Source organism: Triturus cristatus, chromosome 11 (genome assembly GCF_964204655.1).
Source record: "Triturus cristatus chromosome 11, aTriCri1.1, whole genome shotgun sequence".
Lineage (NCBI taxonomy): Eukaryota > Metazoa > Chordata > Amphibia > Caudata > Salamandridae > Triturus > Triturus cristatus.
Window position 1 is genome coordinate 967,576,236 of NC_140594.1, and position 27,419 is coordinate 967,603,654.

The window sequence follows — 27,419 nt, forward strand, 5'->3', positions numbered from 1 at the left end:
GACACAGCTACTGGTACAACCTTACAAACACTTAGACACACACTCACAGACCCACTCAGACACTCCGATTATGACTGATGAGAATTCCCTGGAAGAGAAATAGGATTACAGGTAAGCATTTTTCCTTCTTTGGAGTGCTATCCGAGCTGCATCAGATATAGTCAAGAAGAGCACCCTGGCCATACGACCAGTAGTGTTTCCAAGGCGTCTGTTCTATTTAGCCTGGCACTTGCTAAAGCCATTTGGATCCTTGCCTTCCTTCTTGACATGTGTTGTGACCTCAAACTCTCGTCAGTGAATGAAGGATATACTACTGCTACAGAAGTCTCACAATGCCTAAATGTTTTAGGGTCTTTTAGTAAGAGACACCCTGACTCAAGGGAGAGCACAACTGCTAACAAGACAATCTTGTTCACTTCACATTTCTGGCAATTGTCTATTTAAGCCCCAACCCTGTTAACCCCTCATTCTTTATTAATGCCATCTTCCCTAACATTATCACAGTCGCCACTAAACGCATCTTTCCAGAAACTTTCAAGCCCGGCAATATTCTCTCTCCAGAAAACTCCACACTAGACCCTGAGTCCCTCACCAGCTATCAAAGTACCTCATCAGTTATCGGGCCATCACTCACCTACCAATCATAGACCGGTCCGAAGAAACGCAACCTACCCCAGCTCCATAATACATCTAAAAAATCTGTCTTCAAATCCTTCTGCTGCATGGAAACAGCTACTGTACAAATGATGGACAATGTCCTCTTCTTTTCAGATATAAAGGACCCCATACCACCTCACATTTATGACTTCTCGTCTTCCTAAAACCGCATCCGCCAGCTACACCCTGTAAGTTTAATAGGTATTTACTATTAACGTTCCCCTCCTTCCTTTTACACTGGCATAAACTTGTTCACATGGCTCCTACAGATCCCAAAAGCATCACACAGATTGTGGAGTCCTCTCAGGGTTCGATCTTGTCTCAAGGCATCTTCAGCCACTACATAGAACCACATGAAATTATGCTTACCAGCAACGACATAAAATCCATCAATATGCCAAAGACAAACCCCTCTTCATAGAAAGCCCCTTCTTCTTTTTAATTCACATGTCTTTTTGCAAATCTCTTTTCCAGACATGGATGTCCAGCTCTACCTGAAATTTAACCCCACCTAAACCAAATCCCTCTTCTTTGTCAACAGTATACAACAACGTGTTCAACCCTACTTAACATTAACATTGATAAATTCAAATCTGAGATTTTGACCTTTGCGAAGTCACTCAAATTCACCCTCGAAACCAATCTCACCCAAGGAACACATTGCTGGGACAACAAGAAGGCTCTTGCTATGAAAGAAAGTAAAATTGTTTCTTCACATTAGTGACTGAAGAATTTGTTTTTGGCATTGTTTTGCTACATCTAGATGAAAGCACTGCTCTGCCCCACAGCATCATATTCTCCATACTGCAACTCGAAGAGCATCCCACAAACTGCATAACGACTTCTTGGAGGTCTAAAGTACGACCACATCACTCGCACCCTCATAGGACTCTTGCTCCTTTTGCCTGCCCGCACCAGTTCCAAGCACGCTGTATTGTCTGCAAAGGTTTCCTGACAAACACAGCTACATATATGACTGACCAGCTCACCATCTTTTGTGGTTCTTGGCACCAATGTGGCCAGTTCACCATCGTACTTGAGACCTAGTGTAAGAAATAAAAAATAGTCAAGAAGCTTTCCACATCTATGCACCTAGGACCTACAATGACATCCTGTTATCCATCAACTCTCCCTGGCCCACTTCAACGCAGGCTTAGAGGGACGGGTGCAGTGGTGTCTTCAGGCACCTGGTTTCTGCAGTCACAAAATCCTCTCAGGAGTCTTTGGTTGCATGCAGGATGCAGGGAAGCCAGTCCGCAACTTGAGAGCTTTTAGTTCATGGGTGAAGTGCTTGCGGGTGTCCGAGGCTTGTGGGACTCAGCAGCTGCGGAACAAGTCGTCTTTTAGCGCAATTTTTGAGATCAGCAGGCTGGCCAGCAGTATTGGCTCCAAGTCAGTTGTATGTTCTTGCAGTTGTGACTTTTCACGTCCATTTTCATCTTTCAGGTCGGCAGGATCTCATTCTCTGTTGCCAGGGGCTCCCCTAAATGCTGAATTCAGTGGCGTTAGGGGAAAGTACGATAGTAACCAATGGGCTACTAACCCTTAGGGTCACTCTGCCCCTATATGATCACTTCCTGTGGGAAGGGGGCAACACCTGTCACAGAATTTCTAAGTTTGCGATCATAAAAATGGCTACTTCTGTAAAGTCATGTCCACCTCAGATTAGGCCACCTTAGGAGTTGTACTAGCCTGGGGGTTGGCACGCCTACCTGACTAGTTAAGTTCCCCGCCTGTCTAGGTGCCAAAGGGCTCTGGTCAAAGGGGGTCAGCTTTATTCCCTGTGAGGGGAGCCAGAATTGCATTTCAAAGGCGATGGCTTCTTTGAAGCTCCCCTGCCATATACTGCTAACAGCAGTCCAGCCTGTGGGAGGAGGTGTAAACACCCTTTTCCAAGCAGGCTTTGTTTCTGACATCCTGAGAGCAAAGGCTCTTCCCCTTGGGGGTCAGACACTCGTCCCTGGTGGCAGGCTGGCGGAATCCTGTCAGCCAGCACACCAGGGGCAAGTACATTTTCAGGGGGCAGCTCTAAGGTGCCTTCTGGGTGCATGTGTTAATACATCCAACACTGAAATCCGTGTGGGTTTATTAATATGAGATGTTTGATACCAAACATCTATATCTTCAGTGAAGCCATCATATAGGTTGGGGAACTAGTTTTCAGCCGTGTCCAGCACATGTCTAAAAAGGTCTTCCCTGGCCATTTGCACTTGGAATAATGGAACTGACTAGCACAGTGACACTTCTGCTCATGCAGGTATTCCCTCGCTTGTAATAATAGGCACCCTGCCTTAGAGCTGTCAGGCCTGCTGTAGGGGTGACTTACAATTATTACATGCACTGTTAGGGTACATGGCACACAGGGATTTGTTGTGTTGTCGTGTTTTCACTTTTGTCTGCACCAAAACACACTACCATCTATGTCAGACTTGCATGTGCTTGGTGATAGGTCCCTTGGGGTGGTACAATTAGATTCATGCTGCAGCTCTTGGGGACCCTTCTTAGTACATCAGGTTCTAGGTACCAGGGGTACCATTTATTAGGGACTTTTAGAGGGTGGTAAAGGTATTGCTAATTGGGAGAAACAATTGTACCGTTTTTAGGAAAGAGTTCTGGCACTGGGAACCTGGTCAGCAGGAACCCAGTGCACTTTGTCAAAAATCACACCAAATACCAGGCAAAAGGTGTGGGTGACCATGTCACAAATGGGCACTTTCCTACATCAGTGACATAACTAATTGCAAGATTGATGTTCAAAACCTCTTTACATTAGCTGTATTACAAATCTGATCTTGTCCCCTCTGATGAGCACATAATTCACTACTTGTATTCACTACCTGCAAAAAAAAATATTACCCCACAATCATTAATTCATTTAGTTGTTTGAAAGGGGGGGGCGGCGGCAGGATCAAGCTTAGATTCCAGTCATTTATTCTGAAATGCCCTCATCAAAGCTCCACACAACACTGTGTCAAAAATCTCCCCTTTATGGTCCTCCTTGTTTGCCATGTTTTTTGGATTAGAACTCCTAGCAAAACCAACAAAACCCTATTTTCAGTTTTTTTAAATTTCTTTTTTTAAGCTCTGCCTTCAGAGTGCACCTCAGTTGCAGAGCATTCTCCCCTTGTGCGACTAAAGCAATTTTCTCTACTGTTTATCTTTTAGTTTAACTATTGCATGCTGTGTACATCATTTAACTTTGTTTTGATTAGCATTTGACTCCTCAGAAAACCAATTTATGGATAGTTGTTTACGGAAACTGAACTTAATAGATTCACACATGCCATTTTTTTCTTCCTGTACTTTTAGTGCCTGTTGTAGTAAACCTGTGACCTTTCCAAAATTGTACCAAGATGGTACCGTTGAATACATTTTTAATAAATTCCCTATGGGATGGTTGATTTTTCTGATCTTGTTATTCGCAGGCCGCAAACCTTTTTTTTATTGTAGTTTTTAAGTCCTACCTGTGAATTGTTTAATATTTGACTGTTTTTATAGGTAGGTAACTTTTTTTTTCTTCTCTGACTGTACAAGCATACATAATAGCTTCTGATGAATGGATATGCAGTTGCATACCTGAGCTGAAGTGAGAAAACATTATCTGCACAATTTGCTTTTGTATTTATTTTATCTCAGTAAATGCCAAAGCGCCTCTTGCAGTTAGTTCAGCGAAGCCAAAGGAAATAAGATGAGCCCCAAACAGATTAGACAAGGTATGTTAATCTAATGAGTCATATGCTTGAGTAATAATTAGGTAGGTTTGGTACTTTCTGAAAGCCTGTTGTCCCGAATAGTCTGGGCCCAGTTCTCACCAACAGGCCGACAAAATATCTCCAGGCAATTTTGTTGTTTTGCCTGAAGGGCATGGAATTTCGTTGTTCTCTAAGGGAGAAGCAAAGATTTGAATACTATATGGTTTTCACTAAAGAGACCTTGTTAAAAGGTGGAGTGATTGTGAGACCTCACCATATAATAATGTCACAATCTTTATCACGTACAGTTAGGTTTCCTAAAGAAAACCCTAAGCTCAGTCCTGGGTGTGAGAAAGTGCCCTTTTTCTTGCATGGTATGACCCCACATTTTGCTGAATTGGTGATGTGCTTTGACTGTGTGCGCCCTGGGCTCCTGCCAATCAGATGCCCAGGGCTTGTGATCCTTCCCTAAAACTGCATTGAAGCCTAAACCCAATTGGCATCTCTGGCCACAGGTCAGCCCCTGGTAAATGGTACCACAGGTACCCAGGGCACTGTGGCCAGAGAAGGCCCCTAAGGGCTGCAGCACTTCTTGTGCCACCCTTGGTGCAGAACAAAGCGAAGAGTCAACATGGCACACATCCCTGTGTGCCATGCCCACAAGCCACCCTCTAGCTGGGTGCCCGATGCCGGTGGTGAGGGTACAGGTGCATGAGCCCTGTACCCCTACAGTGCCCCAATCCATTGCTGGGCACTGTAAGTGCAGTGCTGCCATTCAAGAGTATATGGTGCTGGGAGCTTGTCATTACGAACTCCACAGCACCATAATGGCTACACTGAAGACTGGGAAGTTTAGTATCAAATTTCTCAGCACATTAAACCCACACTGATGCCATTGTGGGGTTTAATGTAAAATGCACAACAGAGGGTATCTTAAAGATGCTCCCTGAAACTCAACCAACCTCCAGTGACCTGACTGAGTGGCTGCCTAGGCTGCCACCAACAGACATGTTTCTGGACCCCTGGGTCGAGAGCTTGCTGCTCCCGGGGGCCTGAAACAATGCACATCCTGGGACGAGGTGCCTAGCCTCCTCCCCCAGGATGGGCAGGGTACACGAAGGAGAAGCTTCAAAGGCATGCCGCCTTTTTGAGCCTCTCCAGACCATTTGCTGCTTTCAGCAACTGGTCCCCACTGGTTCTACCCCCCGCTTTGGGCAGGAGAACCGGCAGGGAAAACAAGTGAGGAAGAGAGGTGTGCCCACCTCTGCCAATGCCACCCCTAAGGTGGGGGAGGCGAGGTGAAGCACAACCGCGAGTCCCCACCATCTTGAGGATGGGGGGACCCAGCCAACCAGGGACAGGCCCCTGCCCCCCTCCCACTGGAGAGTGGCAGAATTAGGGGGTGTACCCACCGCAGGGAAGGGACCCATTGGTCCCTGCCCTTTACCTACCTGTAAAGCCCATAATTTAGTATTTAGGGTCACCCTGAACCTTCCTTCCTCGGATCCAGCAACAACAAGAAAAGAGAAGGACGAGAAGCCATGCAGAGCTAACAAGAGGACGACGCCCACTGACTTGGCCCCTGCTCTACAGGCCTGTCTGCCCTCGAACTTGCTCCTGCAAAACCCCGGCATGTCCAGCGGCCAGCAACCTCAAAAACCCCGGAGGACCTGCCTGCCTTTCTTTCCAAGCTGATTCTCCCGTGAACACCGGGCGTGTTTGAACTGCAGCTTCTGGTGCCAGTCAGGAACCGCGAATCCAGCCCACTCTGCACCTGCCAAACCCGCCCCAGCTAGAGTGGAAAAATACCACGAGGAGGTCCCCCCGGCAATCCTGGCCAGAGATCCTGCGACCCCTGACCCGCCTCCAGACGACGCCTACAGTCTCAACCCAGAGGACGCCCACTACCGGGACCAGAGCGGATAAGAAAATCTGACGTCCCAAGGCACCCCTGCACCCGACGCCCCACGGCCTTGTGTGCCCAACCCGGGGGTGCCTAACCAACCCTCAACATCCCAACTTACCCCTCGAAGTGGTGGTCACTCCTGGAAGATCCTCGTGCCCGAGCCTGCGGTGTTTCTTTGTCCCGGAGACTCTCCATTGAAATCAACAGGGCACCCGACCTCAAAACAGCACTCTGCACCCGGCCGCCCTAGTGCCGCTGAGGGTGCCCCTTTGGTGCTAACTTGGTCCCCAACTTGCCCTGAGCTTAACCCTAGGTGCTTTGCTCCCACAACCCAGTGGTCTGCTTGCCAGCAGCCACCAACCGGAGTCCCCCTATCCTCCATAGGATAACATTGGAACTCCAAATTCTGCAACCGACCGCCCTGATGCCGCTGAGGGTACCACAGTGCATCACTGACCCTGGGAGACCCCTGAGTCTTACCCCAGAACCCTAACTCTAAAGACCGATTACCTACCTGGAAACTGATAACCTCTTTTTCCTCCTAGAATAACATTGACACTTTTTCTCCCAAAAAGTTTTTACGTGTCGACTTTTGAAAACTGAGACTATTCCTTAAAAATCACCCGATTAACCAAAACGCATTTTCTCAACTGTTTTCAGGAAATGTCCCAGTGCTGAGTCTAGGTATCCAGCACGGAGTAAGAAAAGTATCGTTAAAGTAACTTCCCTGCTAAGTGAATTTCCTCCCATAGTATAACATTGGTAATTCTATGTGAAAAAGTTTCTAAGTGTCAACTTTTGAAATACCATAATATTCTTTGAAAACCGTACCTCTAACTAAAACGTATATACTCAACAGGAAATGCCCCGGTGCTGAATCTAGGAGTCAAGCACTTTGTTAGTAAAAGTAATCCGATAAGTAATCTAATTGCATTGCAACCCCTGTAAACTCGAATTTGTACAAAGTCCTACTATCTTTTGAAAGTATTCAACAACAGCATCTTGTAGAAGAAAAGTATTTACATGCTTACCTGTGCCAGGCTTGCTTGGTTCTAGAAACAAAACCGTATATATTTTTTTTTATATACAAAACAATTGGCCTAGAGTTCAGTTCTTGAGTGTGTGAATTCATTTGCTGACTGAGTGTGTACATCAAATGCTTAACACTGTCTTCTGATACTGCCTTATTGCTCGACCAAGCTACTACTTTAAGAGAGTAAGGTTCTATCTAACTCTAACCTCTGCCAAACCTCTGGAGACCCTTGTACACACTGTACCTCACGTTGGTGCAGTATATATAGAGCCAGTTTCTTACACTGGGTAGCTGTGGCACAGAGCAGTCTGACTTAACCCCTTCCATGCCCATGACGGAACGGTTCCGTCATGAGCATCGGTTGCGCTGTGCTCATGACGGAACCGTTCCGTCATGGGCCCGCCCGCGCTCGAACCCTTCAGCACCGCGGGGGAATTCCCGCAGCGCTGAAGGGGTTAAAGGAACTAGTGTGAAGCGCCAAAGTAACAGGTACACAAAAACGACACAACACAAATACAACACAAATGTATAAAAATAGTGTACATTTTCATCTCGGTTTGGATACCAAAGCAACAAATCTATTGAGGGAATCCCCAGATATGATTTTTCAAAGGTAAGTACATTCTTTTTAAAAGATGCAACAAATTGCTACAATCATTTGAGTAGTTCCTAACCACGTGGCTAGTCGGGATTCTCCTTTCAGCTTGGCCAGGGCACAACGGAGAGGGAATGAGTCAAAAAGACCACTTAGTTCCAGGGAGACAGTTGCCCATCATTTTTCAGCAGACTTAGGGTCTTCAGTATCTTTTCTTCCTTTAACACGGTACCGCCAAGAAGTGGTGGTGATGGTGAGGATGCTAGGAGTATTCTTGGGGCTGCCCCGATATCCACAAGTGTCTGGTTGTCTCTGGCCTCTGGTCTCAGTCTCTGACTTTGCTTGCAAATGGCAAAACCATCTATTGAACAGTACATGTCACACTTAAGTTTGGATATGTCGTTCTGAATAAAAGCATGCGATATTCAAATGCATCATTGGGTCTAAACATTCTCCCAAACTTGGTTGCATTAATACAAAAATGTTGATGTTTGAACCTAGTTAGATTTTCATTTTGTTTAGAATTGCTGACTTATTGATTGTTGTTTACTTATTAATTTCATCCCACCTTAAGCAATTTATGTAGTGCTCAAGAGACCGATAGTTAAATTTCACCTGAAAAAAGAATAGGCATTTATTAAAATACATGCAGTCAGTTGTGGCCTGTTGAAAATGAAGTATTGGTATCAATAGGAATGCTTTTTTAACATGTTTAACGTACGTCTTTTGTTGTGAAGAAAAGTCACAAATTTTATAGATCAGCTGCACGTTTTTTTCTTTGATTAATAGGAGCTGAGGATATTATATTAACTATTAATTATACCTAGTTATGTACTATTTTGTAACCATTTTCTTTACTTTTATAGCTATGAATCTCCAGAAATCGCTCTGAATTGTGGTATAATGTTAAGAGAATGCATACGACATGAACCATTGGCTAAAATTATATTGTGGTCTGAACAGTTCTACGATTTCTTTAGATATGTGGAAATGTCAACATTTGATATTGCTTCCGATGCATTTGCTACCTTCAAGGTAATTTATTATCATTAACATTTTGTCATGTATGGTGTAAGCAGAGAGTGGAATTGAGCTCACATTAATCATGCTAGTTCACCTAAAAGTGCAATTTTTTTAGGCAAACCTGGGTTAGATGACTAAGAGAAATTGCAGAAAGTTCTAAATCCGAGCTTTGCTCTGTAAGCATGTAGACAATATTTGAGTCATTGTATCGTAAAAGCACAATAGTCCCCTTTGCAGTTGAACCCAGCATCAGTGGAGGAATTTTATTTTGTTACAAGCTTCTTTTGTCACCAAAAGACTTTTTTTTCGACTGTTGATGCCATAAAAGACACCATTGTGGTTAAGGCTGTGTGACTCATTCCAAAGGCTGGCTTTGTAATTCCAGCCTTCTGGCTCGCTTAGGTTTCTTTAAATTGACACCACAGTACCATCAAGTGCAAACAGTACATCCAGTGGCAATTTATTTTTGTCTTTCTACTCTGAATTGGAAGTTGCATCTAGTGGTATTTGAGTGATTGTTTTTCCCTAGTCCCTAAATAACCACTGTCCAATAACTTTCAAGTGCTATCCGTAGCATTATTCTCAATTAAACCACCCATGTAGAATGTATTGTGAAGCTCCTAAATTGTAAGCACAATTGCAAATTCTTAACAAAACCATTAAAAAGTTTTCAAACTTATTCTCATTCCTTGTTAATTGGGTCTTTAAGACAAGTCATTTTTTTCTATGCTAAATTGAGCATAATTGTGCCTCTCAGTGACAAAACGCAATGGTCCTGGTTAAAATTTGAATTGAGTAGGGGCAACGAGAAAAACAAAAATATTTGTTGAAATCAAAAAAGGTTTCTTAATTCGCAAAAAAAACAGCTGACATCTGTGCCTCCATACAAAAGATGCATTAGCCCACTATGTTGAAATTATCTTTGTGCTTTGCTGGTTAAATGCGCACAAACAAGGTTTTACTTAATTGTGACTATTTTATTTATATTAACCCATCCATTCAGTAGATTATGTTGACAGCGCTTGGGTTTTTGACGGTGCTAAACCTATAATTTCAGGAAATAACTTCCCAAATCGGTAATATTGTTTTGAAAATGAATGGTCTGTCATGGAAGTGTGAAGGTTCTAATCTTGAGACAAGGGTTGTAAATACTTTATTGGTACTGTGAATGAGAATACAATACTTTCTCAGGAACAACGTAAAAGTAGGGCTGTTGTATAATAACAGAAATCCTATTGATATAAGAGCAGTTTAGAGGCAATTCACAGAAAAGCCTGACCAATCTGGTGTGTGTGATGGTCTGCTGTCAGTTAGAGAGCTATGAACATCATGGTGAAATTGATTACCAGAGGGTTTTCATTTCAGTTCACCAAGTTCAGTAAGACCAAACTCAAGATGTGTATCTACAAAATACAGCAATTAGCAAAATTGTTACAAGTTAGATACATTTCCTTACTATCCTATAACAACGTCATGGATGCTATACTCTGATTCAGAGTTTAGCATCCCTAACTTTTGTGGTCGAGAGGTTATAACCAAGGTCAATGGAATGAAGTGCAATGAAGGACCAAACCAAGCTGTAGAGTTCACCAAATTGTTTTTTTTTTAAAAAAAAGGCAATTAACGGAGCATAATGCAGGACGTTTGGTAGCAGGATTATTTGGATATTTTATCATTTTAAAACACATTCATTCTGTCTTGTCAAACTTTTTTCTGCATTAACACAAGTTTTACACCTGAATGCTGCATTCTTCACTGAAATGTTATGTGCTTTTTTTGTAGTATTTTAGTAACTTCTCTTCTGTTTAAACAAGAAACATATGTTGAAATCCAAACATTCTGCTCCAAATGGTGTATATTGACAAATTAAATCAACCCTTAATCATGCTGTAAATGCTGCGGCCTCAGAATTGCATAATTCCTGTGGTCCTGGCTGTAAGGTATCCATAACAAATTAAGCGGAGCTGCAGCTTTCATTAAAGTGTGTTCTGGATGTCTTCCATCTCAGCAGAAATTAGAAGTTTTAGAGACAAATGCATATTTAAATCTGTATTCTTTCTCAAGCATGTTTAGAGAAGAAGCTGCGCATAGTAGAGAACAAAAGTTAACAGTTAGTGATTGAAATTAAATGAAAGGTAGCCAACTTACTTGCTCGCCCACATTGCACTGTATGTTTGTGTGCTGAAAGGTAAACTCGACTCATAATAATTTGGTTGGAAAGAGTCGTATACGTTAATGCCAGTTAATTAATTTGGTTATACATATATCTTTCAAATGAAATGTCTGTGCATCGCGGGCCTTTAATTAAAACTCGATTTTTCAGGATCTGCTTACGAGGCACAAATTGCTAAGTGCAGAGTTTTTGGAGCAGCATTATGATCGGGTGAGTAAAAGGCTTCCTCTTTCATTTAAGTTATGCAATTTATACCTTGTCTACCCTGGAGAAACTGTAGAGTGGTACAAGCCTCTCCAATATTGATTACATTTGGCAGCTAAGCATTGTGTGCCGGTTTTACGGCATCATGACTAATTTTGATGTATTTGAATAAAGTTGTAACAGTGCTTCATTTTAATACTTTTGGTTGATTAACGAGTAGTCTGAGATGCATACTGTAGCCTTTTCTCTAAGTTTATAATTAGGCTGTCCGGTTTTAGGTTCAAACCTATAATAACTGATAAAAACCCCACCAGAAGGGAAATAGCCCTCACCAGTGTAAACATATAAACACTGAAAAAAAAAACTGCACAGCCATACTAAATGCCATTTAAAGAAAGAAAATGAGAGTGAAAGACTCATTTTTATTTCTTTTTGAAGGGGCCAATACAATGTAACTTTGTTATGTAAGGTAGCAGTAAGAAAGACTGGGCTAACTTTCCGCTTGAGTTTTGTTGTTTAGGGATGTCACTAAAATATTGTTTCTTCTTCCTTTAAGTTTTGTAGTTTTTGGTCTAAAGATACAGTGGTTAGAAGCTTTAGGTGGTGTTTATTTATTTTATAAACTGTGGAGAATCAGGAAATATCAAATCATAATTGATATTTTGGCTATGTTTCAGTCTTTCACTGATAGGAAAAAAGTAGATTTCATAAGAATCTTTCCCAATATGTACCATCACATTTACCCACAGAGAATGGGTAAAAACCCTTGATACATCAGCCCCCTTTTTCTAGTGAGTCAGTGTTGATAGTAGGTGAATTGCCAAACACGCCAGGCTTTAAACATTCATTGCAAGGTATAGTAACCAGTATATGTGAAAAGAGAGCAGTCATAAAGCATCTGGGATACTGGTGAGAACATGACACCAGATTTTTGGAAAACGTGGGATGCTGTGTCATTTGGAATGCTGCTGCAAAACGTTCTTACCAAGTTCAACAAAGATTGGAGTGATATTGTTTGTATTTCCAGTGATTCAGCTACGTATATGAAAGTCGTGTGATGACCTGTCAAAATCGATACCTGAGCTGACGTGCTTCCCTGTAAGAGATCCTTGCCACTTGTTAGATGGTGTGCTGAAAGCATATTTACAAACTTCAGAGTTAATGAAGAATGCTATTGACGTTTTATTCCATTCTGGTGCATTTTGTTATGCGCTGAAACTAAAACACAAATATTTCTCATTTTGTGCTTGTGTGGCATCAAAGAAAGAGTCCTCAACTGTGTCACTTAGCTGTTGGTTCTCAGTCCTAACAGCCACGAATGCTAGATTATCCGTGTGGCAACCGTTTATAGAACTTTTGCTGAGTGATGATGCCAAAGGCAAGAAATGTAATGATCTTTGGTCACATATTGATAGTAATTTGAAAAAAAAAGTGCACTCTAGTGCATTCTTAGATTTTTACAGGAAAGCATAACTGCTGTAGTGGACATAATAAAAAACGAGGGTCTGAAAACACCCTTGTCTACCAAGTGTTCAGCATAATTGGTGTAGATGTCAAACATCTCCTCGAGAGTAGGCTGGGCGACACTTTAATGACTTTGACACTGCAACATGTTCCATGTTAGAGTGCTTGCCACTTGGTAAGCAAAGAAATGTTGAGATGCAATTCAGGAACTTTTATTTTACAATGTATGAGAAAAAGCCCTTCACCAACCATGTAGGACCAGACTGGGAACCAAAACTGGCCCTGGCAAACTGCTCAGCCGGCACCCTCCTGGGGTGATGGGGGTGTGCAGCCGAGCAGTTTGCGAGGGCCAGTTTGGGCTGATTTTGTTACAGGGGGCCGATATTGCTGACCACGGTAACAAAAACTGCCCTCCAGGGGCCCAAAACCGGCACCCACCCTAGCGACCCACCGAAAGCGATCTCCGGAGTTATCCTACGGCCTGTGCCTGGCTGTGAGAAGACCCCGTGACCCCACCCCGCCCTCCTAAAGAGGCTGCCTTTAAACACGTGGCAGGAAAGTTAACAACTGCCAGCCCATATGGGGTTAGTGAATAGGGGACTCTGTCACAGGTATTGGAAAACACACAAAATCGACGATATTTCCTCATCTTTTTATTTTTAAATTATTTTGCTCAACCATTGATGCTTCTCTGTATCCCACAAAATGTACAAAACTTCAAATATTACTTGCAATAAAAATATAATTTACATATCTTCTCCCCCTAAGCAATACATGTCATTTAATTTCATTGTCATTAAACGTCAGCACGCTATTTATCAGCAAAACTTTATATGTATGTTCCATAATTATTTTGTATTTATGTGTATTTTTATGCCCCTTCTACACCCAGTGGCATTACTGCCGCACACACTCTCAATTAAGCTAATATTTTTGTCCTCTGCTCTTTAAGCACACTCCTCGTCGCCCACCTCCCCATTATCCAGTATTAGGGTATCTTTCATAGACTCACATGCCTGAATCATTCCCCGTCGTCGGGATGGGAGTCCCCGGTATATAACAAAGCAATGTCTTAGTAGACATATAGAGTAATAGGCCCCAAAAAGGCCTTATCGTAGTAACCTATCCACGTCCTTATGTAAAAAAGGACCAAAGTTTGGCAAGTAGCCAATCAGCTAGCACCACCCTCTAGAACCTCCTTGGAAGGAGCTCTAGTCCCTCAGATTTTCTACCGCACGTCGTGCTAAGGGAGTCTCCACTGAGCTCTGCTCATTTCTTCTGGATTTCCAGTGTTTCTTGCTCAAACTTACTTGGTTATGTCATGGCTGATACCCCGAAGAAGGGACTGTTCAGGTCCTGTGCATCTTGTGGGGAAAAAGAGGCTTCACGTGGACGACCAGCATAAAGACTGTCTTTATTGTCTTTATCCTAACCACAGAAGTACAGGGAGTTCCTCCTAACTTTGGCTCATGACATCCCCCTAGCTGGACATATGAGGCAAACCAAACCTTGGGAAAGGCTAGTGAGTCACTTTTACTGGCCCCAGATGCACCAAAAGGTGAAGGAGTTTGTAAGCTCCTGTGTCCCCTGTCAGGCCAGTGGCAAGACAGATGGCCACCCAAAGGTCCCCCTGATACCACTGCCTGTGGTGGGGGTTCCCTTTGAAAGGGTAGGTGTGGACATTGTGGGTCCACTTGAACCTCTCACAGCCTCAGGGAACAAGTTCATTATAGTAGTAGTGGATCATGCTACTAGGTACCCTGAAGCAATTCCACTTGGGACTACTACAGCTCCTGCAGTAGCCAAGGCCCTCCTGGGTGTCTTCACCAGGGTAGGGTTTCCTAAGGAGGTGGTTTCAGACAGAGGTTCCAACTTCATGTCTGCGTACCTGAAACACATGTGGAAGGAGTGTGGAGTGCAGTACAAGTTTACTACACCATACCATCCACAAACCAATGGCCTTGTTGAAAGGTTCAACAAGACATTGAAAGGCATGATCATGGGACTCCCTGAAAAACTCAAGAGGAGATAGGATGTCCAGTTGCCATGCCTGCTTTTCGCTTACAGAGAAGTGCCACAGAAAGGAGTAGGGTTCTCCCCGGTGAAAGAGGGTTGGGAGAGGCCTCTCCAAGAACCCAAGCAAGACATTGTGGACTATGTGCTTGGCCTAAGGTCCAGAATGGCTGAGTACATGGAAAAGTATCCAAGAATCTTGAGGCCAGCCAGGAGCTTCAGAAGCACTGGTATGACCATAAAGCTGCACTGGTTGAATTTCAACCTGGGCAACAGGTGTGGGTTTTGGAGCCAGTGGCACCAAGAGCACTCCAAGATAGATGGAGTGGCCTTACCCTATCCTAGAGAAAAGAGTGAACAAGCAGGACACCCAAAAGGGTTATCCATGTGAACCGCCTTAAGCTCTACAATGACAGGGTGACATCACCATGCTGATGGTGACTGATGAAGAACAGGAAGCAGAGAGTGAACCTCTCCCTTATCTCCTCTCCTAGAGCTCAAAAGATGGGACAGTGGATGGTGTAGTCTTTTCAGACACCCTCTGCCCAACAGCAGGCTGACTGCAAGCAAGTCTTGCAACAGTATGCTAGCCTCCTTTCCCTGACCCCTGGTCTGACAAACTGGTGTACCCATGATGTGGACACTGGTGACAGTGCACCTGTCAAAAACAAGATCTGACCCTACAAAGCAATTAAAACTGATTTTTCCGATAACCAAACTTTCCTCCGTAGTATATCATTGCCTGGTTTTTGCCAGAAAGTTTTCTAAGTGTCGATTTTTGAAACATACAAATATTCCTTAAAAATCGCCTGTGTAACAAATACGATTTCTTTCAACTGTTTACAGGAGATGCACCAGGGCTGAACCCAGGATCCAGCCCTGAGTAAGAATATTCCTATGCAAAGTAATTGATATTGCGTTTAGTGTTATAATTGTATTTAACTTGTGTTGCCTATTGCAACAACTGTAACTATTCTGTTTAAAAGTCTATTGCTTATTGAAAGTATGCAACTAGAGCATTTCATTCTGAGAAAGTATTTTGATACCTACTTGTGGTTCTAAAATAAAACTATATATTGTTATATACAAAACAATTGGCCTAGAGTTCAGTTCTTGTGAGTGTGTGAGACCATTTGCTGACTGAGTGTGTACAACAAATGCTCTACCCTGTCCTCTGATACTGCCTTACTGCAAAAGGAGTTTGAAAAAACTCTTTGTAGTCAACATTTAGGAGGCTTATAGGCCTATAGGAATTCACGTTCTCACTATCTTTATCCTTCTTTAAAATGCTGACCACTACTGTTGTGTTAAAAACAATTTATAAAGCGCATGTTCACCAATGGTTTCTTGGCGCTAAGCGGAGTCGGTCAATTGCTGGAGCAGTAAAAGAAGAGTTCAGTTGTAGGCCTGGACAAACAAGGCAGGTTTTAAGAGACGTCCTAAACTGAGTATAGGAAGAAGACCGGCGCAATTCGAGGAGAAGAGAATTCCAGAATTGTGGCTCCAGAGTCGAGAATCTAAGAACCCCTGTTTTTTGCGTTTAAACGGACAAGGGGTCAGCAGATTCATGTTGACAGAGCGCAAGGCTCGAGAGGGGACATAGCGCTGTACTCTAGACGCAATGAAGGCCGGGCCACAATCCGAGAGGGCTTTGTAGATAGTGCAGCCTAATTTAAAAAGACTCGCGCTGCGGGATAGGTGAGTGGAAGAAAGCGAGAGAATTGGCTTCGGAATTGGTAGAAATCTAAGTTAGTCATCACGCCGGACTGCTCCCCATTGAAGAATTGTGTACACGGACAGGTGGCTTCATTGCCACCAGACCCAGGTACTCATAATTAAGTGAGACGAAGCTCCTTTAGTCATTGGAGAAATGCCTTAGCAATTGCTTGTTTCTCTCCATAGAATTGAAAACAGACGGGCTGGACTCACGCTCTCTCTAGTACAATTGGTTCGCTGAGCGGTTCCATCGACTCGAGATTGCTGCTGCTTTCCTTGTCCTGAAGAGGCCAAAAGGAATTGATTGGCTGAAACGCGACCGCGTCAACATTTTGGTTTCACAGAGGGCTCCTAAAAAAATTGGAATGTGTTGGGACTTATGAGTTTCACATTGCTTTTGAACTTATGGAGATAATGTTTTTCCTATGCAATGTATATGCTCTCATGGATGTCCACACTATTGAAAGGTGGATCCTTAATTGAATACTTATTTTGTGGATAGTAGCATACTTGCGTTTAATGTACATAGGTTGTGTTTTGTAAATATGTTTGTTATACATGCTCAGCAAAAAAATGAAGAAAGAGATGTGAATTTATATACACGCGAAAGGATAATTAAAAGTATCCTTTTGCAAATAATTTCGGCCTATTTGTTCCTCCATACTGTTTTTTCTACATTTTAATTTAAAAAGACAGCGTTGGGTCAAGGGAAGCCAATGTAAGGTTTTCAACAAAGGTTTCACATGGTGATATTTAGGTTGGCCATTCACAAGCCTAGCAGCTTGGTTCTGCACCAGTTGAAGCCGACGTAGTTGGTAAACTGGTATGCCGGTATACAAGGAATTTGCTTAGTCAATATACGACATAACCAGGGCAAGTATAACTGGAATCTGGGCCTCAATGGTTAAATATCTGCTTATTTTGCTAATTCTCCGGAGGTGGAAGTAACAAGCAGATACCTCCGCATTAATCTGTGCCTTCATCGTGAGGTCATTGCTAATCATGATTCCCAGGCTTTTGACTGAGTTGACAGGAGATGGAGGGCATCCCAGAGAATGTGGCCAAAAATTGGAGTTCCAGGGATTTCCTGAGCCGCCCGTGAGAATCAGCTTGGTTTTATCTGGATTTAATTTATGGTGCTTAGCATTCATCCAGTTGCTAATGAATATCATAGTAGACTGGAAGCTTTCCGTAGATGAAGGGGAAGAGACAATGTTAAACACTAATTGGAGATCGTCGGTGTGGTTAAATATAACCACCTCTCTCTTTTGAAGGGCCAAAATTAAAGGAAGAATATACAAGTTAAAAAGGAGAGAGAGCGATGAGCCCTGTGGGACCCCACACGTCAGTATCCCTTTCTCAGCCAAGAAGCTAGCGAGACGTACTACTTGAAAGCGGTCGCGGAGAAATGAAGATATCCATTTCAGAGGAGGACCCCAGGTCCCGCCGCAATCGACCCGGTCGACCAACAGATGGTGATCGACCGTTTCGAAAGCAGTCAAGAGGTATAGGAGCACCAGAGCTTGCATGGAGCTTTGGTCAGCCCCCTTCGTAATTCATCGTGGACTGCTAAAATAACAGACTCGGTGGAATGTTCTGATCTAAAAGCAGTTTGGTGAGGGTCCAGATAGTGTGACTTCTCAACAAAAGTGCTGAGACAGTTGGCCACATGGGCTTCCAGGATTTTTCCCAAAAAGGGCAGCAGTGAGAGAGGACGAAAATTGCTGGGAATGGAAGGGTCAGTACCGTTTTTTTTTTTTTTAAATAGGTACCACTTCTGCGCTCTTAAAAAGGTTGGGGACAATGCCCATAGTGAGGGAATTGTTAAGAAGGGATATAGGGGGCTCAGGGCAATTGTGGAAGACTTCCCGGAGGATAGAAGGAGGACAGCTGTCAGTGGAGGATCCCAAACTAACCTTCTTAAGAAAGGAGAAAAAAAACCTCTTGGGTGATGAGAGGGAATTGATCGACGGTGAGGATTGGTATATGAGCCACAGGGGTCTAACTACTGATGTGCGAAAAGATAAAGGGGGGTCACCCCCTTGTAGTAGATGGTTTGCAAGATTTAAAAATTCAATAGTTGGAGTTGAGGCAAATTATAAAAAAAAAAAAAAATCTGCGGGAAAGCCATCTTACCCCGTTGCTTTATAGTTGGATAAAGAGCTTATGACTAAGTAGAGTTCTTCCTTTGTAAAATCAACTAGCAATTCCTCTCAAATTCCTATTTAAGATGGGAATAGGCAAATTATGCAGAAAACCGCGGATAGATTCCAAGGGTGCATGGTAGTCTGATTGATAAATTCCCTTATAGTGCTTAAGGAAGACCTCTCCTTTGTCTAATGTACTAGTTGTACTAGTTGAACGTGTTTTAGTTGGTTCATTCCAGATACTTTCAGTCCTGTTGCGAACATGTTTCTCTTTTGCCTGCCAGGCTAAAAGCTTCCCTGTATACTCGCTATCTTCATAGACTGTCTGAAGGTAAGCTCTACTTGCCATATCGCCTAACCCATAGTAGAATTCTTTCATTTGTGTTTTTGCTTCTACTAATTCCTGTTTACTTTTTGGATCCCTATTTCTAATGTATTCCTGATTTGCGTGGGCAAGTCTTGTTTCAATATTAAACCTTTCCTCTTTTTTAGCCCTTTGTTGCGGGATGTCCTTCGAGGTAATTATGCCTCTTCGTGTGGCCTTAAAAGCGTCCCAGATTATATTGATTGGGGTGCAATCTATATATAAAAGGCACTAATCTCGTTATCTATTTCTGTGCACCGCAGGTCATTTGATAAATTAAATTTATTAAAATGCCATCTTCTCGATGCACTTTTGTCCATACTCCCTACAACGATTTAGATTTTTGATTAAGGCGTGATCTGAAAAGACATTTAAAACATGTTCATATTTACTAGCTACCAGATTGTGTGGTCAGAAAAAAATCTATTCTCGATGCTGAATCGTATTTTGCTGAGTAGTACGAGTACCCACGTTTAGCTGGGTTATTAAGGCGCCAATAGTCTACAATGTCTAAATCGAGTTTACGACAGGGCGATAGAGACTTGGGGTTTATTTTGTTTTCGTTCTAACTTTGTCGTGTCGACTAGGGGATCCTGTTAAAAAATTAAAATCACCTCCCCATATGATCTGACCCGGGGTGCCCGATAGAGCTTGCTTTAATTGTAGAATGAGGAGTTGATCATCTATCACTGGTACATAGATTGTGGCCAATATAAGATCTACACGGTACAAAAGGGGGTGGTGATGGACGGAGCATCAGAACCAATCAAACACTCACACCCAGTCAACAGATCTGGGTTTGATCCATCACCGTTCTTTAGCCCACTCTGCCACCCCAGTTCAGACATGGCCATATGCAAATCAGTCTGACCCTGTGCCTCATGGGAACAGTCCTGCCCGAACTGCCAAGCCATGCCTTCCCTGGACCGGAAACAAGCTTCCTAGGACCGGTTTCTGGCATTTCAGCCGTCTTCAGCCAGGCTTGCTTGAATCCAGTGGCAAAATATGAAAGCCTAAATAAATAAAACTGGAATATATGTATAGCCAACTCAAGAAGTGTCTTTCACAATTATATGCTGTCCACTTAGCCAATTGGGCATCTGGGCTCAAGCAGCCTGAACTGCCAAGCCAGGTCTTCCCTGGACCGGAAACAAGCATCCTGGGACCGGTGGATTTAGGCCCAGATCTCTGTACTGGGGTGAATGTATGACATTGTTCTGTATTCTGTCCATCAACTGTTTTTGCATTTGTCACCCCGAGTGGGAAGGGTATGCCCAGACGTGGGTCCCGTGCTCTCCATACCACTGGAATCAAGCTATCCTGGCTGAAGAGGGGTGAAACCCCGAAACCTGTCCTAGGATGCTTGTTTCCAGTCCAGGGAGGATCTGGCTTGGCAGTTCGGGCTGGACTGTACCCATGAGGCACAGGGTCAAGACTGATTTTCATATGGCTGGGTTCAAACTGGAACGGCATGGTGAGCAAAAAAACGATGGATTTAGGCCCAGGTCTCTGTACTGGGGTGAATGTATGACATTGTTCTGCATTCTGTCCATCAATTGTTGTTTTTGCATTTGCCAATATAAGATCTGCCTGACTTAGTTTTCCATGGACAAATGTCCATCTTCCAGCCGTATCGGAGTGTGATGCGTTAACATGAAATTGCACATGCTTGCCTAAAAGAATACTCACTCCTCTCTGCGCAATGCCCGAAACAGATCAGCAATACAAATCTGCCCAGTTCTTAGGAATATTGCTAGCATCTGATAAACTTCAGAAATGCGTCTCTTGAAAAAAGATAACATCGGAATAGAGCCCTCTAAGCCAGCTCTCTACAGCGTAGGCTTTCCGTCTATTGCTAAACCATTAGCATTAAAAGACAAAATTGTTAGTTTATTCCTATTCAACATTCAACAATGACTAGGATACTTTAAGTGACTTGTGCCGGTGTGAAGCTGGCCAGAGACTTAATATGATCTTAATTATATCATATTGAGCTCTGGCCCTATTAGGGATATAGCATAAAACACATAGAAGTCCTTCATATAAAATCTCTTCCTAGAAGTTAGCAAACTAAAGTGCGAATTGTGCATTAGTTCTGAATTGCAGCGGAGACATAACACTTCAATAACATAGATGTCTAAGATACATTCTCCATTTACCATATCTGGCAACATAGCATCCCAAATAACTACTTCCAAGAAGATGGCCATCTAGTGTGCAAATTTATCGTTAAGCAGCAGGTCATAATAAACAAGTGCAAAGAAATGTGTATATATACACATAATTAAAAACATAAAGTGCCTAGTGCTCATTCTCCACCTAAAGTGCATAGTGTGTTTTTACCCGTATATTGACAGTTTCTGTGCCAAGTCTACTTATATTCTGAAACATTGAAACTTTGCCTAAGAACTCTTTTTTATGAATGCTTCACTCCCACTACCCCCCCCCCCCCCAAACCACCCCCTTGAAGGAAGTAAAACCCTGCTATTCCCCCTGTTCCCTCCTTCTCCCTCTTTTTGCTGGATGCCATCTTGTTGCATCCTTTTGCGTCTCCTGATTCATCTCGTACCCGCCCTAAAGTGTCCCCATCTCAGAGATCTCCTAACACATCATGGTATTGCCCGTTGCCAACTTATGGCTACAGTGTTCCTTTCTCTTACGCAGCACTCAGATCTATCAGAAAGGTTTGAGCCTCTGATGTATCAGAAAAAATAAAATAAAATCCTTTAGCCAGGACTTTTAGTGTAGATTGTTGCACAATAGATGCTTGTGCTCCTTTAGCCTTAAAGGAGTCAATCATTTTGATAAATTCCTTCCGTCTATATGCTAAAGCTGCGGACAAGTCAGAAAAAAATTCAAAAATTTTGGATATCCGAGGTGGAAAATGATCTCTTGGCTATTGCTGTATTTAAGATTTGTTCCTTAATTCTGTAGTCTGAGAAGTTGATTAAAATCGTACGTGGATATTTGGCATTCAGATTTTTCTGTGCAGGAACTCTGTGCTCTGGTGACTGTGAGATCTCCTTGCAGCTCTGGTATTACCTTTCATAGAAGTGACTCAGACCATTTTATCATATCTGTGTTTTCCATGCCTTCCGGAATTCCGACCAAACTGAGATTAGATCGTCTATTATAGTTTTCAAGATCTTGAAGTTTTAGCTCCATCTGATGTTTATTTTTATTTAGCGCATGGAGATCCTTATGCATAGCTGCGATATTGTCCTCTAGGTCTGAGACAAGGTTCTCCACTTCTATAATCCTTTTAGGGATGTTAAACAGGTTTGCCTCAAGCTTAGACAGTCTTTCATTTAACTGTGAGATTTCAAGCGTTTGGGAGACTTTGAAGTCTCTTAATTCTTGTAGAATGATTGTGATCATGTTTTTATTGAAGAATTTCCTTTAGATCCCTCGCCTGCTATTGGCAGGAATATATCTAGTTCTGATTCAGAAGAAGACTCAGACACTGGCACTTCTGTCCTAGATTGAGTGTCGCTTATTGCCCTTTGGGTCGGCTGTGGAAATGATTGGTCTTCTTGAGTAGAAGGGGAATTAGCAAGGGTAGTTTCTTGAGGAACTATCTCAGGTTGCGAATGCGGATAAGGCTGTAGATGGACTGCCTGAATAGGCAGAGCAGGCTGAACTATGTGGCTTTGTAGAGTTTGCTGATCTGGGTGGTCTAATTGAGATTCAAGTCTTGGACTCTCATTACTAGAGTGTAGCGTGTTTTTTGACTTGCCCTGTGCGGATAGGTGCTTGCTGAAAAGAGGATATTGCTTGGGGCTGAGTGGGTTGTCGTCTCCCCTGTTAGATCCTTCTCCAGCTCCGCAGTCTCCGCCTATAGCTAGTGCACTTAGGTCTGCTGAATGATCAAATGGATTTTCATCCTCATCTGAGGGTTCGTAGACAATATTCAGCTCAGACTGTTTATCTTTTTCGGCCAATGCCTTTGCCTTTAGCTACATTCTCTGCTGAGCATTCCTTTGCCCTCTCCGCATTCCTCCGGTGGCAGGTGAAGGTGTTAGCGCGGTTTGACCCGATGGCTCTAGGGTTTCTTTTCCCATGCTGGCTTTATTCTGTTTACCTCGCATTTTCCAGTTTTTTTTCCCTTCAATACTTTAATACACAGGGTAGGGGTAAGTGTGGTAGTAGACCAGATACAAGCTCCACTCTTTCCCACGTTCTCGCCTGTTTTGCCATCTGGTTTCTCCCCCCCGCCCTTGCCGCTACCATGGTGTCGCTGCCGGTGGTTTATTTAAAGACTCCACTACAATATTGAAAGCAAGAGCATGCTGAGATGAAGTGTGCAGGAAATAGTAATTGTGTACAGCAGGCTTTTCCTCAATCTGCACGTAAGGCAAGTAGTGGACAGTGTAGCAGTGAAACAGTCTTTCCTCCTTTCCCCCTTTTTTTCTTACAACGCAGGAGACTGGGTGCAGTCTTTGTAAAGCAGTGGGGAGGAGCTTTTCAGCGCACCATACTTATACAAACGGCGGACAGCAGGCACATGACAAACTTTCTTTTGATCAGTGTGTGGCACAGGGACACAGGAGTCACAAGCGTCTTAAGACGTTTTTAGTGATGTGCCGTTTATCGTTTCTGGTATATTGGCGTCCGGGCATTAGGGCTACTGGGTTTGGGGCTGACGGGTAGGGCAAAAAAGAGCAATATTTAAAGAGTGAGGCGTACTGTCCTTACATTTAATTGATGCAGCCGCCGTGCCTCACTCCTCTTTACTCCTCTCACTCCTGTTGGAGTACCAACACCAAAACACACCGAAACTCACTGCCGAAAACTCCCCGGGTCCCTTGTCACCCTGTCCCTCTGGATCCACAGCTCCCGCTCGCTCGTCACTCGCTTGCTTTTGTTTGCTCGATAGACCTTCCAGGCACATTAGTCCATACCGGTGCCCATCCGGCTTCTTTTTGCTCCGGCCTCGCTCCGGCCTCGCTCGCTTTACTTATGCATAGACCACTGTTTTAGGAACTGGAGTCATCAAAGCGTAAAAATGCAACAGCCGTTCTTCTCCAGAGCATCTCATGGGCGGGGCATCAGTGAGTCAGGTGACGCTGACTGCAACGTGTGTGGGTCACGTCCGTCTCATCCTCTGCAGAAATAATTCTAATTCAGTTGTTGGAAGTATTGGTTTATGTGTGGATGCTGTTTTGTTGGATGCAGTTGAAAAGGAAAATGGGGAGTTAATTTTTCAAATGGACATGCAAATGATCTGAGTCCCTTTTAGGAATATCGATGTAGGAGGTATTATGAATATGAATGCTTATTTGGAATCTTCCTTTATTCCAATACCTCTTGCTTTGTCTATTCAGTACTTTGGGGTAGAATGCTGCTAGATAGAAAGTTATATTTCAGAGGAGGCGAGCAGTTGCTTTTGAGCCTGCTACTGGCTGTTAACATATCTGGATGTGCAATAAAGTTCGGCAATTCCTACCTGCTGGTTTCTAGTTACATCCTTTTACTTAGTTGGCTGTCAGATTTGGACTATATACTTCAAACTTCACAGTGAAAAGATTTCAATAGAAAAAAAAAATACATGAGCAAAGGGCAAAGTTGTGTTCTGATTTCTTGGCGACCATGCCTCACTGAAAACCAGAGCGAGGTTTTATGAGAATGACTCGCTTGAGGAGGGAGGCAGGACATCATGGAAATTCTCCTTGTAAACGGATCTCATTTTAGTTACATGGTCTGACATTTCATCGGGACTACTATATATGCAGACCCCAAGACAACAAGTAAGATAATTGCTCAGCGTATAACACGTTTACGTGTAAAATAATCTTTGCGCACAGATGGAATGGACGGGTACCTCATGCCTTAATTGCAAGACGGAACTCTACTCAGTTTAACAAGGAACACTTGAGGAGGAATCAAAAAACATGTGCATGGGGAATAAGATGGATGTAGTAATAATCCACATTTGTAAAGCACGAACAATCGCCCATAAGGGTCTCTAGGCGCAGTGGGCTGTTGGGAAGATTAAGCAAGCTATTCCCAGAGTCACATGGTGCTGGGCTAATCTGCCGCCGGTGCCGGGGATCAAAGCGTGATCCCCAGATTCCGGAATCAGTCGCCCTGACGGCGGCGCCACACCTCTTCCCATTACGGATGTCGATGTGGAAGAGGGGAGCCATACCTTTTAGTCGCTCCTGCAAGAATCGGTGCTCTTCAGTATATCCCCTATTTAAACACACCGACAAGTACACACCAGACCTCCCTAGGATGTTGCAGCATGAAAATTAGCAAATTTTGTAGCACTAAAAAAATTTTTGCTGCACACAATTGAGTTTTGTGGAGATGACCTACATACATAAGTCCAGATGCTCTTCGAATTCATTGCATCCATGGAAGTCCTCCAACTACATGATGGAGCGTCGGTACTCCAGAGGCCCTGTGAGTTGAGCTGGCCTGATCCTGGCTCTGCTCCACGTTTCCCTGATTTCCTGGAGCGACCAGCCTCCCAACGAAAAGAATTTTGAGACCATGTGCCTAATCAATGGGCCGGGTGACCCATGGATGCGAGAGTGGCCCCTACTGGGACCAAGCCATCAGGTTTGCCTTTGAGGCCATTCGGGCCCCAGTGATTCTCTGCTAGATCCGAAGAAGAGACACTGTTGAAACTGAGGCCTTCCTCGGTGGCCGCTCCGGTGCAGATGCTCCTATGCAGCACAACCCCCATCGATATTCCTGACTCGGACACCGTGCCTGTTTGGGCGTCGTCCAGTGCTGACCAAGGACAATCTTCCTTGGCAGAGGCAGTGTGTTATTTGATGGATAGGCTTGGTGAGAGCGATGTTTGGGAGCTGTCTCCGGACCTTTATGAAGATGTACCAGTTGAGTAACAGGACAACTAATGAGGAACCAGGTGAGGCCGGTGAGTTGAACACTTCACGTTACACTGGCTTGGTTTCCCCTCCTACTGTGGCTAAAGATGAGGGGACCTCAATTGCTATGGAGGTGCGCATGGGGCGGAGGTCCTGGAACCTTAACCTTCATTAGGAAGCTGGCTCTTTATGTAGTGGACCAAACTGAGGTACACTGTGTAAAGAGTCAAGACAACCCTTATTGATTTACAGGGGCAAAAATGAAAACCCTAAATGCTCTTTTGTGGTAGTGTGGGTGAACAGTTTAGGCTTATCAGAGGGTAGTGATAAGCATTTGTTGTACTCACAGAGGCAATAAATGAGACCGCACTCAAAAATAATCCAAGACCAATTTAGAAAACGAAGTCTTATTCTTAAATACATTTTGATACCAAGAACTTCGTTAGTAGCTAAGAACTTTTTAAAATATCGTATTTCACAGGGGGCAGCAGCATGGTAAACCAGGCTCTGCTTCTACCGTGCCTTTGGACTGCAGGGGATTAGCTCCTATACTACACAACACTTTGAGAAGGTCTGGTAGTCTACTGGGGTTCTTGGTAGTTGCTCAGCTGCAGGACAAATCACTGGGTCACGATTGTCGAGACTGGTGCAGGCAGGGTTTGGTGCCAGAAGTCCACAGCAGTCTTCAGTTCTAGTTGTCTTGTGACTATTCTTTGTCCTTTTCTTCTGTATGCGGCAAATATAAGTTCCTGGCAGCAGAAGTGCCTCCGAAATACTCGATTAGGGGTGTTAAGGGAAGAGACTGGTAGTAGCCAATGGGCTACTTACCTTTAGGGTGTCTACACCCTCTGTATGACCACTTCCTTTGGGGGAGGGGGCATAAGCATGACCCAGTGAACCTAATTTCACCCAAAAACAAGATGGTGGAATTTTAAGTTCTGTATTTACTGCAGGTAGCCCACCTTAGGGATGGAGCTAGCCTGATATGGGAAATTCCTCCGAGACTAGCTAAATAAACGTGGCCAGCGGTGGGTTTGTGCAAGTGCTGCATATGGTCCTGGTGGAGGCTCATGCCTTTCTCTCTCAGGCTGTTGCAGATGGGAGAGATGCGGCTGAGTTCACCACTTGACACAACCGACTCACTGAGCAGAGGGATTTCATAGTTAGTGGCCTTAAGGCGCCCCGCCTGGTTTAGAACATATGGCATTTCAGGGGAGGCCCAAGCTTCTCTTATGGGCATGCCCTTTGATGGCTATTGCCTTTTTGGGGGTGTGGCAGATTCAGCGCTGGAGAGCTTCAAGTACAGCAGGGCTATCTTGTCTATGGCCCCTCACCAACCCCAAACCGCTTTCATGCCCAGGGAAGTGGTTTTCTGCTGCGCCCATACTGTCCCAGCCACCGCGGCCAAAATGCTTCCCAGCCTTTTCGTGGCCAAGGGCGCGTGGGTCCAATAGACCATGTGAGACAGGCAGCCAGCAGTCTGGCTAGTCCCACCCCCGCCACACACCCTCCCTTCTGCAGTCACTGCCTGTAAGCTTCTCTAGTCTGCCCTCAGACCATCATGGGCATCCTGTGGGAGGCAAGACACGCAATTGC

The 27,419-nt window shown here is 43.8% G+C and overlaps 1 protein-coding gene across 6 annotated transcripts in view; it reads left to right on the forward strand.

Annotated features, from left to right (window-relative positions):
- Positions 1 to 27,419, forward strand: part of CAB39 (calcium binding protein 39) — a 220,185-nt gene that overhangs the window by 118,357 nt on the left and 74,409 nt on the right. For all 6 annotated transcript variants that reach the window (XM_085635004.1, XM_085635001.1, XM_085635003.1 and 3 more), the window contains 2 exons: positions 8,750 to 8,918; positions 11,230 to 11,289. In XM_085635004.1, coding sequence (XP_085491130.1) covers positions 8,750 to 8,918; positions 11,230 to 11,289 — 229 coding nt within the window. The remainder of the gene's footprint in view (positions 1 to 8,749; positions 8,919 to 11,229; positions 11,290 to 27,419) is intronic.